General features: G+C 38.2%; 2 protein-coding genes across 2 annotated transcripts; both read right to left on the reverse strand.

Moving 5' to 3' along the window:
* Positions 1-16: 16 nt before the first annotated feature.
* Positions 17-6,438, reverse strand: LOC139984580 (uncharacterized). The gene is made up of 2 exons (XM_071998526.1): positions 6,164-6,438; positions 17-3,008 (listed from the first exon to the last, which is right to left on the reverse strand). The coding sequence occupies exon 2, from the start codon at positions 3,001-3,003 to the stop codon at positions 748-750; it is 2,256 nt and encodes a 751-aa protein (XP_071854627.1). The 5' UTR covers positions 3,004-3,008; positions 6,164-6,438; the 3' UTR covers positions 17-747.
* A 2,830-nt stretch (positions 6,439-9,268) lies between these two features.
* LOC139984582 (uncharacterized) lies at positions 9,269-17,238 on the reverse strand. Its single transcript, XM_071998531.1, has 2 exons — positions 17,102-17,238; positions 9,269-12,096 (listed from the first exon to the last, which is right to left on the reverse strand). Exon 2 carries the CDS (start codon positions 12,073-12,075, stop codon positions 10,615-10,617), a length of 1,461 nt encoding a protein of 486 aa, XP_071854632.1. The 5' UTR covers positions 12,076-12,096; positions 17,102-17,238; the 3' UTR covers positions 9,269-10,614.
* Between the last annotated feature and the right edge of the window lie 3,558 nt (positions 17,239-20,796).

Genomic DNA, 20,796 nt, shown 5'->3' on the forward strand with positions numbered 1-20,796 from the left:
GTGTCCGTATTGGTATTCTGTTAAAACTGATGTTATTAATTGTGGTACTGGAGCATCCCAGGGTACTTTGCTTGAACCTTGCCTCTGCTCTAACTGGTTTGATTAATAGGGATAAGGTGTCTGAACCAGTTGTTTTTAAAGGATAAGGTAGAGGATAGAGTTAGTGAGTACAAATGCCTGGGACTATGTTTGAAGACCATCTCAAGGGGGATGTACCCTTCGAGTATATAGCTAAACGTCTGAAACCCCGCATGTATTGTTTTAACAAAAATCACGACTTACTGTATAACAACATGGGACATCGCGGCAATGCAAATAAGACATCTAAGAGAGACCTTATATTATTTTTGATTGTGTTATATTATCAAGCGGGCCGGACGGGAAATGTTCGCCTAAGGTGGACCAAGTTTTTGAAAGTCGGGTTCGTGGGCAAACTTAGTTATGTGTAAAAGGATGTTAGCAACCCCCAAATATTAAGAAATGAGTAATTCTATCATTCCACTCGGTGGTACAATGCGACCACTGAGCGCAAACATCATTCGTCGGCTACCCTTCTTCCTTTCTGAAGCAAGCCGCTAGTATAACTTTTAGCTTGTTTTTTTAATCATTAATCATTCTTCTTGTCATTTTCATTGCCTTGTTTGGGTTTTTGCAACTTGACAATGTCTGGTCAGTACTGTGTTACCTATGTACATGCATTTCGTTGGTTAGATCGTCTTTTAAAGTGTTAGTGTTTTTATGTCTTGTTCATCTTAATATCGCTCTTGTTCTACTTTGTTTTATCTTCAGGCATGGAATTACACTTGTTGGATATATACCGCAAGTGTACAGCTTTATAGACTCATTTGTTGCTATTAAGAGTTTATCAGTACCATCAACTTCTAATATGGTTATACAACTAGCTTCACCGTCTACCTCTCTTTTTGTTAGTAACCTTCTGTCATTCTGACTATACTGTACCAGGATACATCTCTGCTTACCTGAGAAGTATGTCGACCATAACATGTAGATCAAATCGTTCTTATCTGTGCACACACTAGTAGGTATCCAGTCACCTACATCAAGAAATGCTTTCATTAATTCATATATCAGATTACCCTTCATGGTGACTGCATAAACTCTTTTACCAATGCTATCACAAACCAGGAGACTACCTCTATGTACAGTGATATCGTACGAGTATTTGATTACATCTGGTAAAGTGATGGTGTGACTATACCTTAACTGATCATCAAATACATACATATATCTGCTGCCAGTACCAACAATGATGTGACTGTTAAGGGGATCGAAAGCAACACAGCTCACAAATCGATCGTGGGGCCAGTCACTAATGACGTCACTGATGTTTCTCTTGCTAAGTACACCACTATGCACATCATAAATACTGACTTCATCACGCAAGCAAGCTGTTGCAACTGTGCGGTTTGATAAAGAACAACAGTAACGTAATGCGAAGGACCTGGACCTCTGATTCTGGATCTGATCTTTTCGTACAACTTCACCTTTCTTGTTGATCACAGTTATATGTGTGTACCCTTCTGATTCAATACCAGTGATGACAAAGTGGCCTTCCCCGCTGCTTGCAATACCATTGATCCACCTACGTTTACCTTTGATTCCCAAAGCATCAATAACAGGCTCTTCATGTTTAGTTTCCGTGACGTCATCAAAAGTAACTTTGGTTATGTCGCTAATTGGAAAAACATATAAAGATGTAAAGTCTGGAAATTCTTTTTTCATTTCTTCTATTAGAGGTTCACATGCTGCTCTTATATCAGGAATACACTGAACGTCTGTCCAATCGTCATTAGAAGAAAGAACAGACGAACTCGTTATTGTGAAGTTCTCATATCGATTAATAATCTGTTCACAACTTTCCGAGATTTCTTTAAGTTCATCTTCATTTCGTTTTGCAAGTAGTTCTTTCTTTGTTGTCAAGTTCTTTAAATTAAGATCTAGGCTTTCAACTTTTCTTGAGAGTTGTTCCTCAATTCTATTGCAATATTCTTTAAACCCTTTACATTTATCATCATATTTCCATTTAGTTGTTTTCCTGATGTTGTCATATTTCTCTCTTAGTTGGTTCAATTCTTTTTCAAAATTAGAACTCGTTTGATTGTCTTCAACTTTTCTTAGGTTCTCTATGCTCAATATCCCTCGTTCTCTCACATTAGTAACTTCGGCAAGTTTATCTTTAATCTTGTGTGCCTGCTCTTTGTGCTGTTTTTTGACACTTTCTGTCACATTGACAACACTTTCCTTTAATTTTATAGTTGTGTCTTTAACTTTCTTTGGTAAGTCGTATAGTTTAACTTTGTGTTTATTAAGTTCCGCTAGTTTCGGTTCGAGCAATTTTCTTTCATTCTTTGCTAGTTCTGTTACGTCGTGTAGGTCATGGCCTTTGTGTTTACTGTATGTACAGATCACACAAACCGGTAGATTTCCGCAAGTACTGCAACATAATTTGGCATTCTCGTTCACATGTACATCGCACATGGGATCTTCGGTAAGTGCTGCTAACTTATCCAATGTTAGTTTCTTTGTTTCAATATCGTCCAATTTCAGAGTGTGTGGTTGATGATCTGTAAGCATTTTACTTTTGACGTGGACCTCGTAACATTCATCACATAGAAACTCTCTGCACTTAAAACAGTATGCTGAAACTACCGTATTTTGTGAACAGCTGATGCATTTCTTTAAATCTTTATTTCCAAAACATGTTTGCAATATTATGAATTCAAGCATACTCTTCATATGAAAATCAGTCTTGAAACCGTCTACCCCATTTTCCGGTACGACGTTATCCTGTTTACACATTGGACATTTAACTGATCCATCTTGGCTGGCTCCAATGATTGCTTTCAAGCAATCTTTACAGTATCGATGAAGACATGGTAACTGTTTCGGTTCTTTAAGTTGATCCAAGCAAACAGGACACAGGAAGAAATCGTCTGGCAAGAATTTTAGTGATGTTAGCGAAGCCATCGTTGTGGTAGACATGATTTCTGCAATATACAATATATAACGGATCAAACTAACCGTTTTGCCATAAACTTCCTCAGTAATACTCAAATGTGTTTAACAAAATAAAAAAGTTAGCAAGTTCTAAACTTTTCTGATATTTGATCACACTGGAGCGCACACTACCTTGCATCGTATATTTTTATGTTTTTTATGCATTCACACGTGAAAGAACATGGCAAATCCTCAAACTGAACACACTGTTACGAGGGCCCATTGTAGCCTAACACTAGTCACTGCTAGTAAGGAACCTAATGTTATATTATAGAAAGTATTTGAACTTGCCTACGTGATAAATCAATATTTGAGAAATTAGGTCGGGTTACCGTGTCAGAATGTTATAATACACGATTGTTCTGGTATATGATGACGCGCTGGTCTCGGGTTAACGTCGGTTTACGTGAAATCGCGTGTAAGCTGTGCACACATCATCGTGGATTCTCTGGAATGTTCGCGAGATATGCAAAGGACTTCCGGGAAGGAAGAAACTGGGTCGAATCGTTACTCAGGTGTATCGAGAAAGATCTAAATGATTCTTGGCGAATCCTATAAAAACCCGCCCAGATCGGAAAGTTTCTCAGTGTCGGAACGAATACAAGCGACGACACATATTATACCATTCTACTATATATCGTCAGTGCTCAACTGCCAGTAGTTTCTGAGGGATTGAGATATCGATACCAAGATTGATTCTACACTTCCATTCAGAAGTTTGAAGAGGACTTTGCTGTGAAACTACAGTTTTCCAGTCTTTATTTCGGAGAAGGTAAAGAATTTCTGTCTCCGTTGAGGAAGTTCGTTAAGCCAGGAGTTGGTGGCTATAAAGCTGATTTTGGACTGACTCTGGTAATATTTAGTCGACGAGAAGTTCGACTTGTGCTTCACTCGATTGTGGCCTGAAGTCTGTCTTCTATTTTGGAGCATCGCCGGAAAGAAGGTGACTGCTGTTTCTGGGATCGCGAGAAACTTCGTCGAAGACCAGTGAATTTTCGCGGTACAACGGACCGAGAATTGTCGTCATCAAGGTCGTGGCCGCTGAGGGATATCGCCGTTGGAAGAGACCAGCGTGTTTTAATGTGTATCTTATCTTGTTAAGTTTGTGAGTAATTTTCTATATATTTGTAATTACCACTTGTTGTTGGTGGTTCAAACTCCATTGTTCAATATAGTTTACGTTCTCATTCAAATTCTCTAGACTCGTCAATTTGTCTGTGTTCCTTACGGAAACGAACCCAGGCTTGTGTCTCGTTAAAAAATAATTATCGAGACCTCTCGCATTCCAACGCAACAACACCCACACACAACTCCCCCCACTACACACCAATATCCTTTCAACCTCACCTATAGATCCCTTCATAAGAAACGTTTCATTGAACCCAGGGCAAACGACTCTCTTCTAAATTTCTTAATCGGCTTTTGTCACTGCCATAAAAATGCAGGCCCACTACTTATATAAGCAAAATGGATAATTTGTATTAGAGCGCAACCCCCCACCCCTTAAAGTTGGCATCTCATCTCTCGAGCAATTTAAAGGTGCGATCGATTATTTCTTTGACAAGGGACCATATTTACTTCTGGACTAACAAACTTGATTATAATTCTATTTCCATACTTCCCAATATAGAAACCCCCCCCCCCCCCGCACCACCTGTAAACTCATTGTCACTATTTGATCAAGGTATGAGCTGCTTCAAATTTCTTAACTTCATGAAATACTGAACAACCATAATGACGAACGGATCTAAACTGACACACAATGTACTGCATCATCTCTTCACCTCTTGATTTTAAGAGCTTTCTCAATCTACTTTCACCCCATGTCCCCACCATTTACCCCCCCCCCCCTCCCCACACATACAGAGGTGTGTTTTGCATTCAGACTGAAGACCTCATTCTTTTGTTCTATTTTGCAAATCTACATACCCTAGCCTTAACAACACCCCGGAACAAAACACAAATCTTCTGAGGACCTGAGGATTCTTTTGAAATGATGTCTGAGGACTTTTAGTTCAGAATAATAAACATGTGCAACCACACATATGCCCACACAGTCCATGAAACACGCATACCAACAGAACATCATACTGTAAAAGCTTTGAGATGGTCATATTTATTGATGAAATGGAAATAATGGAAATTTTCTATGAAAAATGTTTAGCATCTCATCGTTGGAGTAATTTAAGATCGGAAACAAATTATCAAGGGACCATATTTACTTCTGGACCAACAACCTTGATTATATTTCCATTTAACATACTTCCCAGACACATAATTCTTTACCGATGCCAAAGGTACACGTGGCATTGTTGAGTATTCATAACAAGCTGATGTGATGGTTAAGGTGTAAAGGACAGTGTAATGAATGATTCGACAATAGCAAAGCATCCAATTTGATAATAAGTTGACGTTAATAAGGTCTGTACTGTGAAGCAATACAATCAATTGTATTATCAAAAAAAGAAGAAGTGGTGCAAATTTAATCAGATTATTTGTATAAATAACTTTACCTACACGAGAACACATGGCCCCCAGTAATTTCGTTGTCTTATCAGTATTGTTCTAGGCTATATAATTATGTCTCTTACTAGTTTCTCCAAACTTATGCTTTTTAAAATAAAACCTTTTTTTGCATTCATAATTGTTTTTCTCGCTTTCTACTCTACTAATCTCATGTTCGTTACGTATATTTGAATTTTCTTTATGTATGAGAGCTGCACTTTACAGTATAGACTGCAAATCAACGATTTTAAATTGTGTAATTGAGACCAAAGATAGATATTTTAACATATGTCGGTGCCAACCATCTGAAATATGAACTGTTAATGCCTCTATGCTATACTATATATAGATGCGCCAGTTAACGCGACTCTGAAAATCTGTTAGTATCCTATATCACCGAACAAGAGGGTAGTCCCACTTTACCCTGAAACAGGCTCCCTTCACACCTTTCACATTTTATTTACAGATGGACACATCCATGGTTAACTAAAGTCTTTGCATAACAGTAGAACCCAGTTGGATAGAAAGTGTGCGAAGGTGTACGTAAATGTACACTGCAGCTATCGGGAGACTTCCGCAGGTTAAATTGCCAAAGAAAGAGTCTATAGCTTGGTAACCAGTAGACTGAATGTTTACTTACCCTCTATAGGTAAAGATCCCCACAAAGTAGTTCACTCTTTTACTGGTTTTAGTCTATAAAACAACTTAACCAGTTGTTCCTAGTTAATCGAAGTTCACTTCCAATTTCTAATGTGGCTCTGTATACTATGTGTATATAAATTAGGCATTTCTATATACTATTCTGAGGTGTTGTACAGCAAAGTAAGGATACGTTATGTTTAAACGAAGATTGCGTGTATTTCACGTGAGAACACCTTGTCACGGTCAACGATTCCATTGTGCGAAATCGTTGATGTGCGTAGCATTAATTAATAGTAATCTCACCAGACTTAGGAAAGTGGGGTTTACGGTAACATTAGGGGTTGAGGGAGAAAGTGGAGAACGGAAACTGGTTACAGAAACGGAGGCCTATAAGCTTTGTGGTTTTTATCTTTTTCCAGTACTTACATCAGATGAATATTTGTGTTTATTAGTTAAACATTATAATAAGTAGAAGTCAGATGTTGCCAATGTGTACTTTCCAGTCTTTGGTTCGGATAGGTCAAATTTCATTGAGGGCACCGAAGTCAATGGTGCGTTTTAATCAGATTTTTTGTTATAAACCCAAGCAGGCGCGTAGCCAGGAATTTGTAAAGGGAAGGCGAACCTGTAGGCAAACTATAAGAGCCGTAGATTCTGCTTAAAATCTATCTAAGCATAGCGCCACTATAAGTTGGCGCTACGCGTACAAGAAAATTTGGGCTGAAAATGCCTCCCAGAACACTGGAAATGGTACTTCCGCAGGCCATGTAAGTTGCATCCAAGCTTGTAATTACTAGCGATATCATAAAAACATACCAACAAAATATGCTCAACTCAAGGGGGGCGGCGTTCGACCCCTTCGCACCCCCCTAATTGGCTACGCGCCTGAATCCAAGCAAACTTTCAATTTGTCTCTAAACTCCGCTCGTAGAAAATATACAACATTTGAAGTGAACAAAGAAAAGAGCTAAGTAGTCTTGATGTAGATTCTATCGAATCACTATGAATCCATGGAGGATAGGGGTTACGATTCGAAAGCCGTGACATTTGGCCTTGATTTAAACGTTGCACTGTTGCAAACTATGCATAAGTTAGAAGCACGCATCGTACAGATCACGGTCAACAAAGTTAGAAGCCACTAGGAAGTTAGTCATTGGTGCTACATACGTTATTTGCGAAAAGCATAGCAGAGTTTGGGGAGAGGGGGTAAGGGCGATGCTTTTTGGGCGGTTTTGATTGTTTCCAGAACTTATCTCAGCTTCTATTAAAGTAAAGTCTAGTTGTTGAACTAAAGATACGTTCAAAATATTAAGTGGAAATTTTGATACAACAAGTTAACATTCCGGCTCTTAATATTCGTAATTGTGAGCATGTGGCCGGGGGGGGGGACATTTTCGAATAACATACGATAGAATACGACAAAACTTCCGCCGATTTATAGTTCGAAATTTCTCCTTTGATAAAACCTGTAACCATAGTTACACCAAATGCCTAGCCCGAAACAGTGGATGATTCATTTTCAGCTTCCGCCCCCCCCCCTTCCCGCCCCTTACCACATACACGATCGAAACAACTCTTAGCGCGACTTTCCTAACCCACTATTTCTCTCTTTCTTTTCCATTCCTTCCTCCTCTGTTTTCCCACGCATTTTTCTCTCCTCTTTTTTTTCTTTCCTCTTTTTCTTACCCGGGACGGGCGTCCCTCCCCCCTGGATACGCGCCTGACGAGGTACGTCATTCTACAGACCAGCCGCCTTATATATCGGTCCATATGTCTCTATCGGTCACTATTTTCTCTTCCTTACTCCTGTCTTGTTACTTGTTCCTTTGACTTACATTTTATATATTTTCTTTCACGCTACCCACATCAGTGTTTGATATACTCCTATACGTACACTGTGAGGTACGTCATTCTACAGACCTGCCGCCCTATATATCAGCCCATGTTTCTCTATTGGTCTCTATAGTCATTCTCTCACCCTAACTCTTGTCACTTGTTCATTTGACTTACATGATATATATTTTATTTCACCCGCTACCCACATCAGTGTTTGATAAATTCCTATTCGTACACTATGAGGTACTACATTCTACAGACCTGCCGCCCTATATATCAGCCCATGTTTTTCTACATCTTAGCCAAAAGGCCGAGAAGCGACCTGCCGCCCTATATATCAGCCCATCTGTCTCTATTGGTCTATATAGTCTTTCTCTCACCCTTACTCCAGTCTAGTTACGTGTTCATTTGACTTAACATGTTATATATTTGCTTTCACGCTTTGTCCGTTCTTCTAAATTGGAAAAAAGATAAGCAACTCGACCAGAGAAAACAAACAAAAGCCTTTGTTTACAGTTTTTGTTTTCCTTTCGTTATTTTTCTCATTTTCATTCTCAAAATAAAATACAAGGCCCGTTTATGTTTCATTTCTCCATACTACCACGAAATCAAGTCTTTGTTTACACATAATAAGAAAAAGAAGAAAAGGGCATGGAAGTCTTGAAAGTTTAGGTTAAATTAACAAAAAGTTAAATGTTAAAGAGTGAAAGGAGCATGATTTTATAATGCTCGCTATCTCTCTTTCTCTCTTTTGATAAACACTTAAAATAGCTGATACATAACTTAACAAAATTACAACATTCTGTGATTTTGTCTTAATTTGCAAAACATGAATGAAAAGACCCAAAACAAACTTCCCAACCGAAATTGCAGAAATAAACTTAATAAAACCCGCCACAAAATAAATGCAATCGCAAAGCTCTGTTTGTTAGCTTCATTTTGACACCAAAATAAAGTACAGCAATTGCGATAAATGGTTTCCTTTACTAAACTAAATCTCTGGCATGCATGTAGATTACTGACTGTGGAATGTTTGACAACTAATGATTAGCTGCAAACAGTATTCTACTAAGGGTAAACACAATACCACCAGTTACGTACAAACCTCGACTTACGTTATACAGCCATCATGTTCAACGTTGAAGATCATTCTCACACAGAGTACCGTGGAATTCTGATTCCAAGGTTGGTTCGTCGATCTGAATTTATTGAATTGATGTAAATGAGCTATAAGAGGGTCACAAAAACTAAACCACAACTTTTGCTCATCAAGGATACCATTGATGAGAACGAAATGTGTGAGAGATCAACGTGTCATGATTCAATTGCAGTGCGATAATATTTGATATTATTGTCACAAAACAATGAAACCCACCATTGACGAGCCTCTCGTGTATCTAGCGAATTTTTTATAGATCAAATCAGCATGTTTGGTTGTGACTGCTGGTACTTTAGAATAGATGTGTTAGAAATAATGTAACACTGAATTCTAGTCAATGCAAGTCAAAGATATGGTTTCACTCTGTTTATCATTGATTTCAAATGATATAGGCATACTAGGGTGGTTTTAAATATAGTTTTCAATATGTTTCTTCTCTCCTCCACAAAGCTAAGCAAAGGAACAAGGTATCTACGAAGAATGTTATAGAGTATAGATCACGGAATCCTCACATGTACAAGGTAAAGATGTTTTAAAAATCTTATTAAACCTTCGTTTTTCAACGTTCAACAGATAGCCCTAAAACATATTGTTAACTCAAATGGCTTTTCTCTTCTTATGAAATCTTGTTAAAACTAAAAACCTTTGAAATATCGACGAATTTGTATGACAAAGAAGCAGCACTAGATTATTCAGATAACGAATACTTGTTGGTAGCTGTGAATAAACAAGAGCGCTTTTCTCGAAAGTGTAATCTTCGCATAGTTGGCTATCCATAGTCTTCGTACTGTCGGCCTTCAAGATGCTAAGTTCTGAGAGCTCATCGTGATGGTGCTTCCCGTCCTAACCAGCAACGACCTAGACATATTTTGGTGCGACTAACCACATTCCAAGACAAACTTACTATTCTACGGAAGCAGCGAACCTCCCTCATCGATAGGGAGTATTTTATCAACGACGATCTCACCCATGCTGATTTACTGGAGAAGCGGAAATGGAGTGATCGTGTTTCGCAATTATACTCGGAAGGCATTAAACTGCGTTTCTTGTCAGGCCAATGGCGTGATCAAAATGTTAAATCATTTAACTTCTCCTAATTGCCATGATGTAGTTGTCTAGTTTCTCCAGCACTGTGGGCCCGATGTATCTTCCTGATAATCGTAGTACTCTGCTGGTTTTCGACGTTGACCCGCCCCTGCTCCAAGACAGCTTATCTCTCAAGGTCAGATTTTTCTGATGGCTGTTTGGGGTTAAGTACTTTTCTTTTTCTTTCTTTTTCTGTTTGCTTTTAACCACTGTATCTATCGTAACTTTATCATTTTTATGGCCAGTAAAATTAGTTAAACTTTATCCTATAAGTAAAAGTACATAATGATTGTAAGCTTCTTTATTTAAGTCTTTTTGCTGATTCTTGTGTATTATAAGCTACGGTACTGTAAAGAAATTACAATACATTAAATAAAAAAAGAAAGTAAATATGAGACGAAAGAAGAAAGTAAATACAAGAAGAAAGAAGAAAGTAAATAGAAGAAAAAAAAAGTAAGAAGAAAAAATTCACAAATGGAAATCAAACTAGGAGAATCTTGCTCTATGTCTGCTGCAGTAACTTTTTGAATATCACAAACACTAAAGTCAGATAAAGATTCTAACACTGGAAATTCCTTCTTCATTTCTTTTATCAGAGGTCCACAGGCTGCCCTAATATCAGGAATACACTGAACGTCTGTCCAATCGTCTTTAGAAGCAAGAACGCATGAGGTCTTTGCTCTTAAGTTCTCGTACCGTTTAATAACCTGTTCGCAATATTCTGTTATTTGTTTTAGTACATCTTTATTTTCATATACACGCAGTTCGTTTGCTGTTGTCAAATTCTGAAAGTTAGCTTTTAGGCTGCCAAGTTTTCTTAAGAGTGGGCCCTCAGTTATATCACATTTGTTTATAAAATCTTCAGATTCTTTGTCATATTTTTGATTTGCTGTTTTACTGATTTCATCATATTTCTCTCTCACTTGTCTCAATTCCTCTTCCAAATTAAGAGTTATCTGACCGTCGTTAACTCTTCTTCTGCATTCGATGTCTTCTAAACCTCTTTTTCGTTCCTTAGTATATTCCGCAAGTTGATCTGTAATCTCTTGTGTCTGCTGTTTGTGCTGATTTGTCAATCCTTCTGTCTTTTTCACGGCATTTTCATTCAGCTTCTCTGCAGTAGTTTGTATTTTCGTTGGCAAGCCGTACAGTTGGTTTTTGTATTTGGTTAGTTTAGCAAATTCTTGTTTCAGTAACTTTCTTTCACGTTCTGCTATTTCAGTAACGTCATGCAGGTCATGACCTTTGTGCTTATTATATGTACAAGCTATGCACACTGGTACATTTTCGCAAGAACTGCAGCATAATTGTGCTTCTTTTTTGTCATGGATATGGCACCTGGGGTCTTCCGTAAGTGACGTTAATTTATCCAGTGTCATATTCTTTGCTTCCATATTATCCAATCTCAGAATGCGGGTTTTGTGATCTGTAAACATTTTACTGATGACGTGAACCTTGCAACATTGCCCACACAAGTAGTCTCTGCACTTAAAACAATAAGCTGAAACTTTTGTATTCTTGAAGCAGCTTACACATTTCTTTATATCCTTATTTTCAAAAGACTTTTGCAATTGTATGAACTCAAGCATACTATTCATATGGAAGTCGGTCTTGAAATCGTCAACCCCATTTTCTGGTATCACGTATTCCTGTTTACACAATGGACACTTTAGCTTTCCACCAGAGCTTGCTTGAATGACTGTCTTCAAGCAATTTCTGCAGTATCGATGAAGACATGGTAACTGTTTCGGTTCTTTATATTGATCTAAGCAAACAGAACACAGGAAGAAGTTCTCTGCCAGATCTGTGAGAGCAGTTGACGAAGCCATTGAGCTTGATGTAAGAGATTTCTGAAATTTATAAAATAGAGAGATATTATAACTATTGGGGTAATATTCTTGTTACATTAATTCCAATCACTTATATTAAAAAGTTCTAATAGTTTCAGAAAAAGTCAACCTTGTAAAAAAAAGTATTTTTCGGTATACTTGCTGTAAATGCAGTTACATTGTCTAGCTGTGCACAAACTCATTTTCTTGCTTGTATTGGATAAAATTGCGGTTGAGAAGAAGAGGTGGGCTGGGAAAGGGCTAAGGTGCCATCTAGTCATACAAATTTGAATTTGCACAACTTTAATGGATAGCCTTTTTAATGTGAATAATTTCCAAAGACGAATGACCAACAATTTTCAGAGTATGGAGCGGGTTCAGACTGTATGGTCAGGGGTGCAGGCCCTTCCTTGTTTTTTTTCCCTCGTGGAATATATATATATAGCTATACAAACTGGTGCACTCCACCATAATTTTGACATAAGGAAAGACGGTCTCATCCATAGTAGTGATACACTGCGTCAACATCTGTGGTGTGTACGAATATTAATAGTGACAAAGGAAGGAGGTGAGGGGTGATGGATGATAGGTAAAGGGTGACGGTTGAGGGGTAAGGGGTGGAGGGTGAGGGGTGAGGGATGAGGGGTGAGGGATGAGGGATGAGGGATGAGGGATGAGAGGTGAGGGGTGAAGGGTGAGGGGTGAGTGGTGAGGGATGAGGGGTGAGGGGTAAGGGTTGAGGGTTGTATCTGTGGTGTGTACGATCTGTGGTGTGTCTGTGGTGTGTACGAATATCTGTTATGTGTACGAATATTAATAGTGACAAAGGAAGGAGGTGAGGGGTGATGGATGATAGGTAAAGGGTGACGGTTGAGGGGTAAGGGGTGAAGGGTGAGGGGTGAGGGATGAGGGGTGAGGGATGAGGGATGAGGGATGAGGGATGAGGGATGAGGGATGAGAGGTGAGGGGTGAAGGGTGAGGGGTGAGTGGTGAGGGATGAGGGGTGAGGGGTGAGGGGTGAGGGGTGAGGGTTGAGGGGTGAGGGGTGAGGGGTGAGGGATGAGGGGTGAGGGTGACGTAGGTTTCTGGTAGTTTTATATGTTTTTTTTGTGTTTCTTGTAGGGTTCATCGATATCGTTATACTCATTGAATAATAACTACTTTCTGACAAAATCCACAACATAGGGCCTTCACCAATCTTTTAATACTATAAGGGCATCTTAGCTCTCATGTGTGCTTACATCTATATACATCCCCTTGCTAATGTATATCATACGTATATGTACGGAAGTCATTACGTAACCCTCATTTCTTGTATAATTAACGATTTAACATATGATTAGTAGTATTATTAGTATTATTGTCATTATTGTTATTTAGATTTCTTCGTCTTCGTCTTCGATACGGTGACACATCCGCAAAAAGGGACAATATCTCACACACACACGTCAAGAGAGTAATTAGTTAAATCTGACACGAATACTGATATGAGTGACAGGATTCACAGAACCACTGGAACTACTAATGAGGTCTGCAGGCAGACTATTCCAATCCCTAATTGTATTTGATAAACAAAAAGAGAAAAAGAGTATGAAGAGAAATTTTTCAATCCACATAAAAATTATTGCATTTTCTTCGACTTTTACCTAATCTGAAACTTGCATGAATCAAGCGATCTCGTGGGTGTAGTCAACTACCAGTGGTTAATATTAAACAAAGTACTATTGTAGGGTGAAAAGTATCTACACAAGTTTTCCATGACAATAGAAAAGGACGGTTTCTGTATGTTTTATTGAGTTTGAGTTTCATTTATTTCCACATAATGTAAATAAAATGGTGAATATCCAAATTACAACTACTATTGTTCACGTTCCCAGAAAAACTACTTCGCGCCACCTTTGAAGGAGTGAAGATGTTCATTGACGAGAAATCATGCAAATGCCTTTCTCACTACGTACGATCGAAGACCAACAAAGGTCCAATCAGTCCATTGCTAAATCCAGTGAATAAGTGGCATACCAAATAAAACCACAATCAGTGTAAGTGTTCTCGCGTGACACAATGAAACATCATTTGAGATCGATTTGTCTTTTACGCAGATATAATAAATGTCTGATCAATATATCCTCTTTACTGGGTTAAGGGACCATTACTTTGTGCAGAGACGATATCATTGAATTGTGGCCATATATTAACGGTATTATGAGGAATAATCATGGGAGTGGTTCCTCCAAGGACGCGCATAATTAATACGTCAAAACTTCTCCAAAGTTAGATGAAAGAATGGATAAATTACAGGTTATTGTAGAGTATTGGTACGGTCGCAGTTTTAAGGATCGATGACTCTACGTACGTATGCATATACGAACGAAAGTGTAAATATGTTACGTTCGCTAAATACCTTAGAAGGACATCACAAGGCTTCTATAATTGCAGGTTTTCTTACGGTTAATTTACGAGCGAAGTCTGCTTCAATATATTGGTGTCAACAAGAAGGGAGGAGAGAGGGTCAAGGGGACTTGTGCGGACAAGATTTGGGCAGGGGGAGGCAGTGTGTATATGACCCCTAATTGTTAAACCAACACATAACCAAAAGTAGTTATTAACACAGTATTGACGATGATCACTCAGTCACAATCTCGATGCAAGGGGACTGGGGTTGAGAGCGGATCAGTCATATGGTCGTTTGGTTTTTCGTGTTGTCTTTAATAACCTCCGTTATACCACTGATAAGGAAATAAGATAAATATTCTAACTCTGGATATTCCTTTTTCATTTCTTCTATCAGAGGTGCAGAGGCTTCTTTAATATTAGGGATATACTGGGAGTCTTTCCACCCGTCCTCAGAGAAGCAAGGATAGTGTGTAGCATAAAGATTAAGGGAAGATCTCAAACCAAATATACTGCAGTAGCTGATTATGATTAGCGAGACATCTCTTTTGGTAAAGTGGAACCCTATCCACATCATAGTTCGTGTTAACAATAAAGTGCTATTTAAAAGAAAATATTACAATTTGATAGTTTCTTCAATTAAGAAACACCTATGGTATAAAGTCGAAGGTAACGTTCCCCTTGAACTGTCTTGTTTATTAAATAATTCATGTTGTCTTGAATGAACCTTCTTTATTTTCTAAGCGAATGTTCAACTATTTTGCCAATAACGCAAAATGTAAGGATTTTTACACAAATGACAGTATGTTTTTAAGAGTCTATCTTTTATGTTTATGACTCTATAGCCATTTTGTTTCCAAAATAATAGGCTTAAAATGATATAAAAATAATCTATGGTGTATTATCCATTCAGTCGCGGGAAAGGTTCAGTCGTTTTGCAATCACACGTGAAAGAACATGACAAATCATCAGAATGAACTATTTTACGATTATCCATGTGCTTTTCGGTCTATGCAATCATGTATATGTTATGTTTATATGCTTGAAGGATTACCAAAACAAACATGGATGAAATAAATACAACATGGCATTGAAAATTTATGTTTATTTTTTGCAACTCATGATGAGTTTATGCTGTCATAACGTATTTTTTGTTAATACTCAAAATGCCGCAGTAATTTTAAACGAACTCAGCAACATTACAGTAGCGTAGCAATTTTCCACTGTCACAAAAGCGTCCACATATACTTGATCATCTGAGCTGTTCCTAGCATACACGGCTTCTAAGATATATTGTTCGATTGACTATGTAATAAACAGTTGCGCCACGCCACTGCATTCCCAACCTGCACCCCCTCCCCCACAGTGGAAAGTGGACAACATTCTGACTGAGGACTCCATTGTTTTGCTTTCATTGGTCAAATCCACATACCCGAACCTGAACCTGAAATGACTTCTGGGGACTTTTGGTTCAGAGAGGTGCAACACACACACGCATACCCAGGCCGTTAAACAAACAGAATATCATAGATGTGTAAAAGCTTTGAGATGGTCACATTTATTCTTGAAATGGTTATAATATCAGTAATTAATGCTGGTATGATTATATTAAAATTGTTTATGAATAAATGTTAATGTTAGCTTCTCATCGTTCAAGTAATTTAAGGTGCGATCGTAGTATATTTTACAAGGGACCATATTTACTTCTGGATCAACATCCTTGATTATAATTCCATTTCCATACTTCCCAGACACATAGTTCAATACCGATGCCAAAGGTACACGTGGCATAGATGAGTATTCATAACATGTTGATGTGATGGTTAAGGTGTAAAGGACAGTGTAAAGAATGATACGACTTATAGTGAAGCATCCAATTTGATAAGAATTACTTGACGTTTATAAGGTCTGTACTGTGAAGCAATACAATCAATGTTATTATCATAGAAAGCAGAAGTGATGTAAATATAATCAGATTATTTGTATAAATAACTTTACCTACACGAGACCACATGGCCCCCAGTAATTTCGTTGTCTTATCAGTATTGTTCTAGGCTATATAATTATGTCTCTTACTAGTTTCTACGTATACTTTTAAAAATAAAACCCTTTTTGCATTCATAATTATTTTTCTCGCTTTCTACTGTACTAATCTCTTGTTCTTTACGTATATTTGAATTTTCTTTATGTATGAGACCTGCACTTTACAGTATAGACTGCAAATCAACGATGGTAAATTGTCTAATTGAGACCAATGATCGATATTTTAACATATGTCGGTGCCAACCATCTGAAATATGAACTGTTAATGCCTCTGTGCTATACTATATACAGATGCGCCAGTTAACGCGACTCTGAAACTCGGTTGGTATCCTATATCACCGAACAAGAGGGTAGTCCCACTCTACCCTGAAACAGGGTCCGTACACACATTTCACATTTTATGTACAGATGGGCACATTCAAGTTGTCATGGTAAACTGAAGTCTTCTGCATAGCAGTAGAACTCAGTTGTGTAGAAAGTGTACGAAGGTGTACGTAAATGTACACTACAGCTATCGGGAGACTTCCGCAGGTTAAATTGCCAATGTAAGATGACTGTAGGTTGGTCACCAGTATACTGAATGTTTACTTACCTTCTTTATGTAAAGATCTCCACAAAGTAGTTCACTCTTTTACTGGTTTTAGTCTATGAAGCGACTTAACTAGATTTTCCTAGTTAATCGAAGTTCACTTCCAATTTCTAGTATGGCTCTGTATAGGCCTACTCTGTGTATACAAATCAAGCATTTCAATATACTATTCTATGGTGTTGTACGGCAAAATAATGATACGTATTGTTTGAACGAAGATTGCGTGTATTCACGTGAGAACACCTGGTAACAGTCAACGATTCCATGGTGTGAAATTATTGATGTGCATAGCATTGCATTAATTAATATTGATCTCACCAGACTTAGTTGAGTGAGGTTAACGGCAACATTAGGGGTTGGGGGAGAATGTGGAGAACGGAAACTGGTTACAGAAACGGAGGCCTATAAGCTTTGTGATTTTTATCTTTTCCAGTACTTACATCAGATGAATATTTGTGTTTACTCGTAAAACATTACAGTAAGTAGAAGTCAGATGTTGCCAATGTGTACTTTCCTGTCTCTTGTTTTGATAGGTCAAATTTCATTGAGGGCACCGAAGTCAACGATGCGTTTTAGTCAGATTTATGCTTATAAATCCAAACTAATTTTCAAATTTCTCTATAAACTCTGTGTGTATTAAAAAACATATTTCAAGCGAACAAGAAAAAATGAGCTAAATAGTCTTGATGTAGATTTTATCGAATCACTAAGAATCCATGGAGGATAGGAGTTACGATTGAAAAGACGTGACATTTGACCTTGATGTAAACATTGCACATGTTTCAAACTATGCATATACTATAAACTAACATTAGTTAGTAGCACGCATCGTACAGATCACGGAGACCTATGTAAAGTTGATATTGCATCAAGTTAGAAGGCACAATTAAGTTAGTCAGTGGTGCTACATACGTTATTCCGAAAAGCATAGCAGAGTTTTGGGAGGAAATATTAAGTGGAAATTTTGATACAACAAGTTGAAATTTCGGCTTTTAAAATTCGTAATTTTGAGCTTGTGGGGACATTTTCGAATATTATACGATAAAAACCGATAAAACTTCCGCCGATTTATAGCTCGAAATTTCTATTTTGATAAAGCCTGTAACCCTCGTTACACCAAATGCCTAGCCCGAAGCAGTGGATGATTCTCTTTCAGCTTCCGCCCCCCCCCCCTTCCCGCCCTTACCACACACGCCATCGAAACAACTCTTAGGGCGACTTTCCTAACCCACATCAGTGTTTGATGTACGCCCATCCGTACACTATGAGCTACGTCATTCTACAGACCAGCCGCCTTATATAACGGTCCATGTGTCTCTATCGGTCACTTTTTTCTCTCCTTTACGCCTGTCTTGATACGTGTTTATATGACGTACATGTTATATATTTTTCTTTCACGCTACCCACATCAATGTTTGATATACTCCTATACGTGCATTATGAGGGCTTGCGAGTCACTTCGCCCAACAACCATTTCGCCCAACTGCCATTTCGCCCAACCAGCCTGGTCATTTCGCCCAACCAGCATGGTCAGTTCGCCCAACCGTGTTGGTCATTTCGCCCAACCGTGTTGGTCATTTCGCCCAACCGTGTTGGTCATTTCGCCCAACCGTGTTGGTCATTTCGCCCAACCGTGTTGGTCATTTCGCCCAACCTTATTTTTACTAATATTCAGTCAGAATAATATTACTTTTTCTATTCCACCAGTTCAATTTGATTTATTTTGGGTAAGGTTACTTCGTAATAGGTAAATAAAGTGAGGTCCGCTCGATATCGATCGGAGTCTGAGCAGTTATTTCGGGTATAATGGGAGGATTACACTACTTTAGGCGTTTACGCATACAATGGAAGTTATATTATTATACAAACAAAGGGGAATCGGTGTGGAATAATATAACCGTTTCTATTTCACTAGTTCAATTTGATTTATTTTGGGTTATATTATTGGTAGTTATATTATTATTATTATTATTATTATATGGAAGTTATATTATTATATAAACAAAGGGGAATCGGTGTGGAATAATATAACCGTTTCTATTTCACTAATTCAAGTTTATTTATTTTGGGTTAAATTATTGGAAGTTATATTGTTATTTTTTGGAAGTTATAATATTATACAAACAAAGGGGAACCGTTGTGGAATAATATAACCGTTTCTATTTCACTAGTTCAATTTGATTTATTTTGGGTTATATTATTGGTAGTTATATTATTATTATTATATGGAAGTTATGTTATTATAAAAACAAAGGAAAATCGGCATGTTTGAGGAACTGAATAGTTGTGTTTTTCTGGAGCATTAAGTGGCCCTAAGAAGAGCCGTTTGCATATTTGAGGAACTATAGTTTTCATCTTTCTGGAGGATAGTTCAGGAGCTGTGTAACCTCACATCGTTGGTCCGTTCAGGAAAGAACACGCTCTCAGAAGACTGGATGTGGACCGCCTCCCTTCAGAGTACTCCTCCCAGAGATCGAAGTACCGCCCTTGTCTATTCCGGTATGTCTTTCGTTGGTACCTGGCCAGCTTTCCATTCTTCACTAGACGTGCCTGGAGTGGTAGGAGGGTAGCTTCTTGGTGCAGTATGGGTACCAGGAGATAGAACTGAAGGAACATCGCACTCGATCTCTGTGTTGGCAGCCTGGTCGTCGCCGTCAACCGCCGGGAGTTGGTCATTATGAAGTGCCTCCTCCTCTATCGTCTTGGGATCGTTGAAGTCTGCGGTGACGTGGAACTCGGTGGACGGCACTTCGTTGGGTGTTGGCTGAGAGGTGCAGAGAGATGCCATACTAACTTCGGCGATTTGGAGCTGAAGTCTGATAGAGTTGAATCTTGGTGTGAACTGATGTTCGGAACAGATTGTACTGTGCCCAACTCAAACGAGGGGAGGGCTTTTATCCATCCTTTGGGTTTATCCCATGTGATTGACAGGCTGATGTCAATAATTGATGTTATTGCATTTGTGAGTCAGTAATCCGCAGTTATTGTTTTGGTCAGCCAAGCGTTAATCCGGTCAGCCAGACGTTTATCGGAGGCCTATTGTTTGTGGTTTATTAATCCACACCTATTGTTCTGCTTGATGACTTCGGTCAAGGTTTATCAAGTCCGACAGGCATTAATCAAGGGTATTGTTCACAGCAGTTATGTGTTTATCTAGTTCTACATAGTGTTAATCTAATGTTATACAAACACAGGGGAATCGGTCTTCATAAAAACCTATCAAACCTAACCCCTAAAATACTGGTCCATCCTACTGACTAACAATTCCGGAACGTTAAGTGAAAAACAATATATATATATAAAACCCGTCCGTAATATTTATCAATGTAACCACATATGTAATCACATATGTAGGCCTAATCAATTTAACCACGACTTCAAGTTTCCTTAATACTCGGTTCGTATCCCGTAACGTTAACAATTCCCGACCGTTTACTATCAAACCTATCAAACCTAACCCCTAAAACACTGATCCATCCTCAAGATTCCTTAATATTCGGTTCGTATTCTGTAACGTTTCCTTACTAAAGTTATGCAAAGAAAAGGACTTCAAGTTTCCTTAATATTCCTTAATATTCGAACGTTTACTATCAAACCTAACCCCCAACACACTGAACGGTCCTCAAGTTTCCTTAATATTCGGTTCGTATCCTGTAACTTTAACAATTCCCGAACGTTTACTTTTCAAGGCTGGTTGG

The sequence above is a fragment of the Apostichopus japonicus genome, chromosome 17, assembly GCF_037975245.1.
Source record: "Apostichopus japonicus isolate 1M-3 chromosome 17, ASM3797524v1, whole genome shotgun sequence".
NCBI classification, from domain to species: Eukaryota; Metazoa; Echinodermata; class Holothuroidea; order Aspidochirotida; family Stichopodidae; genus Apostichopus; species Apostichopus japonicus.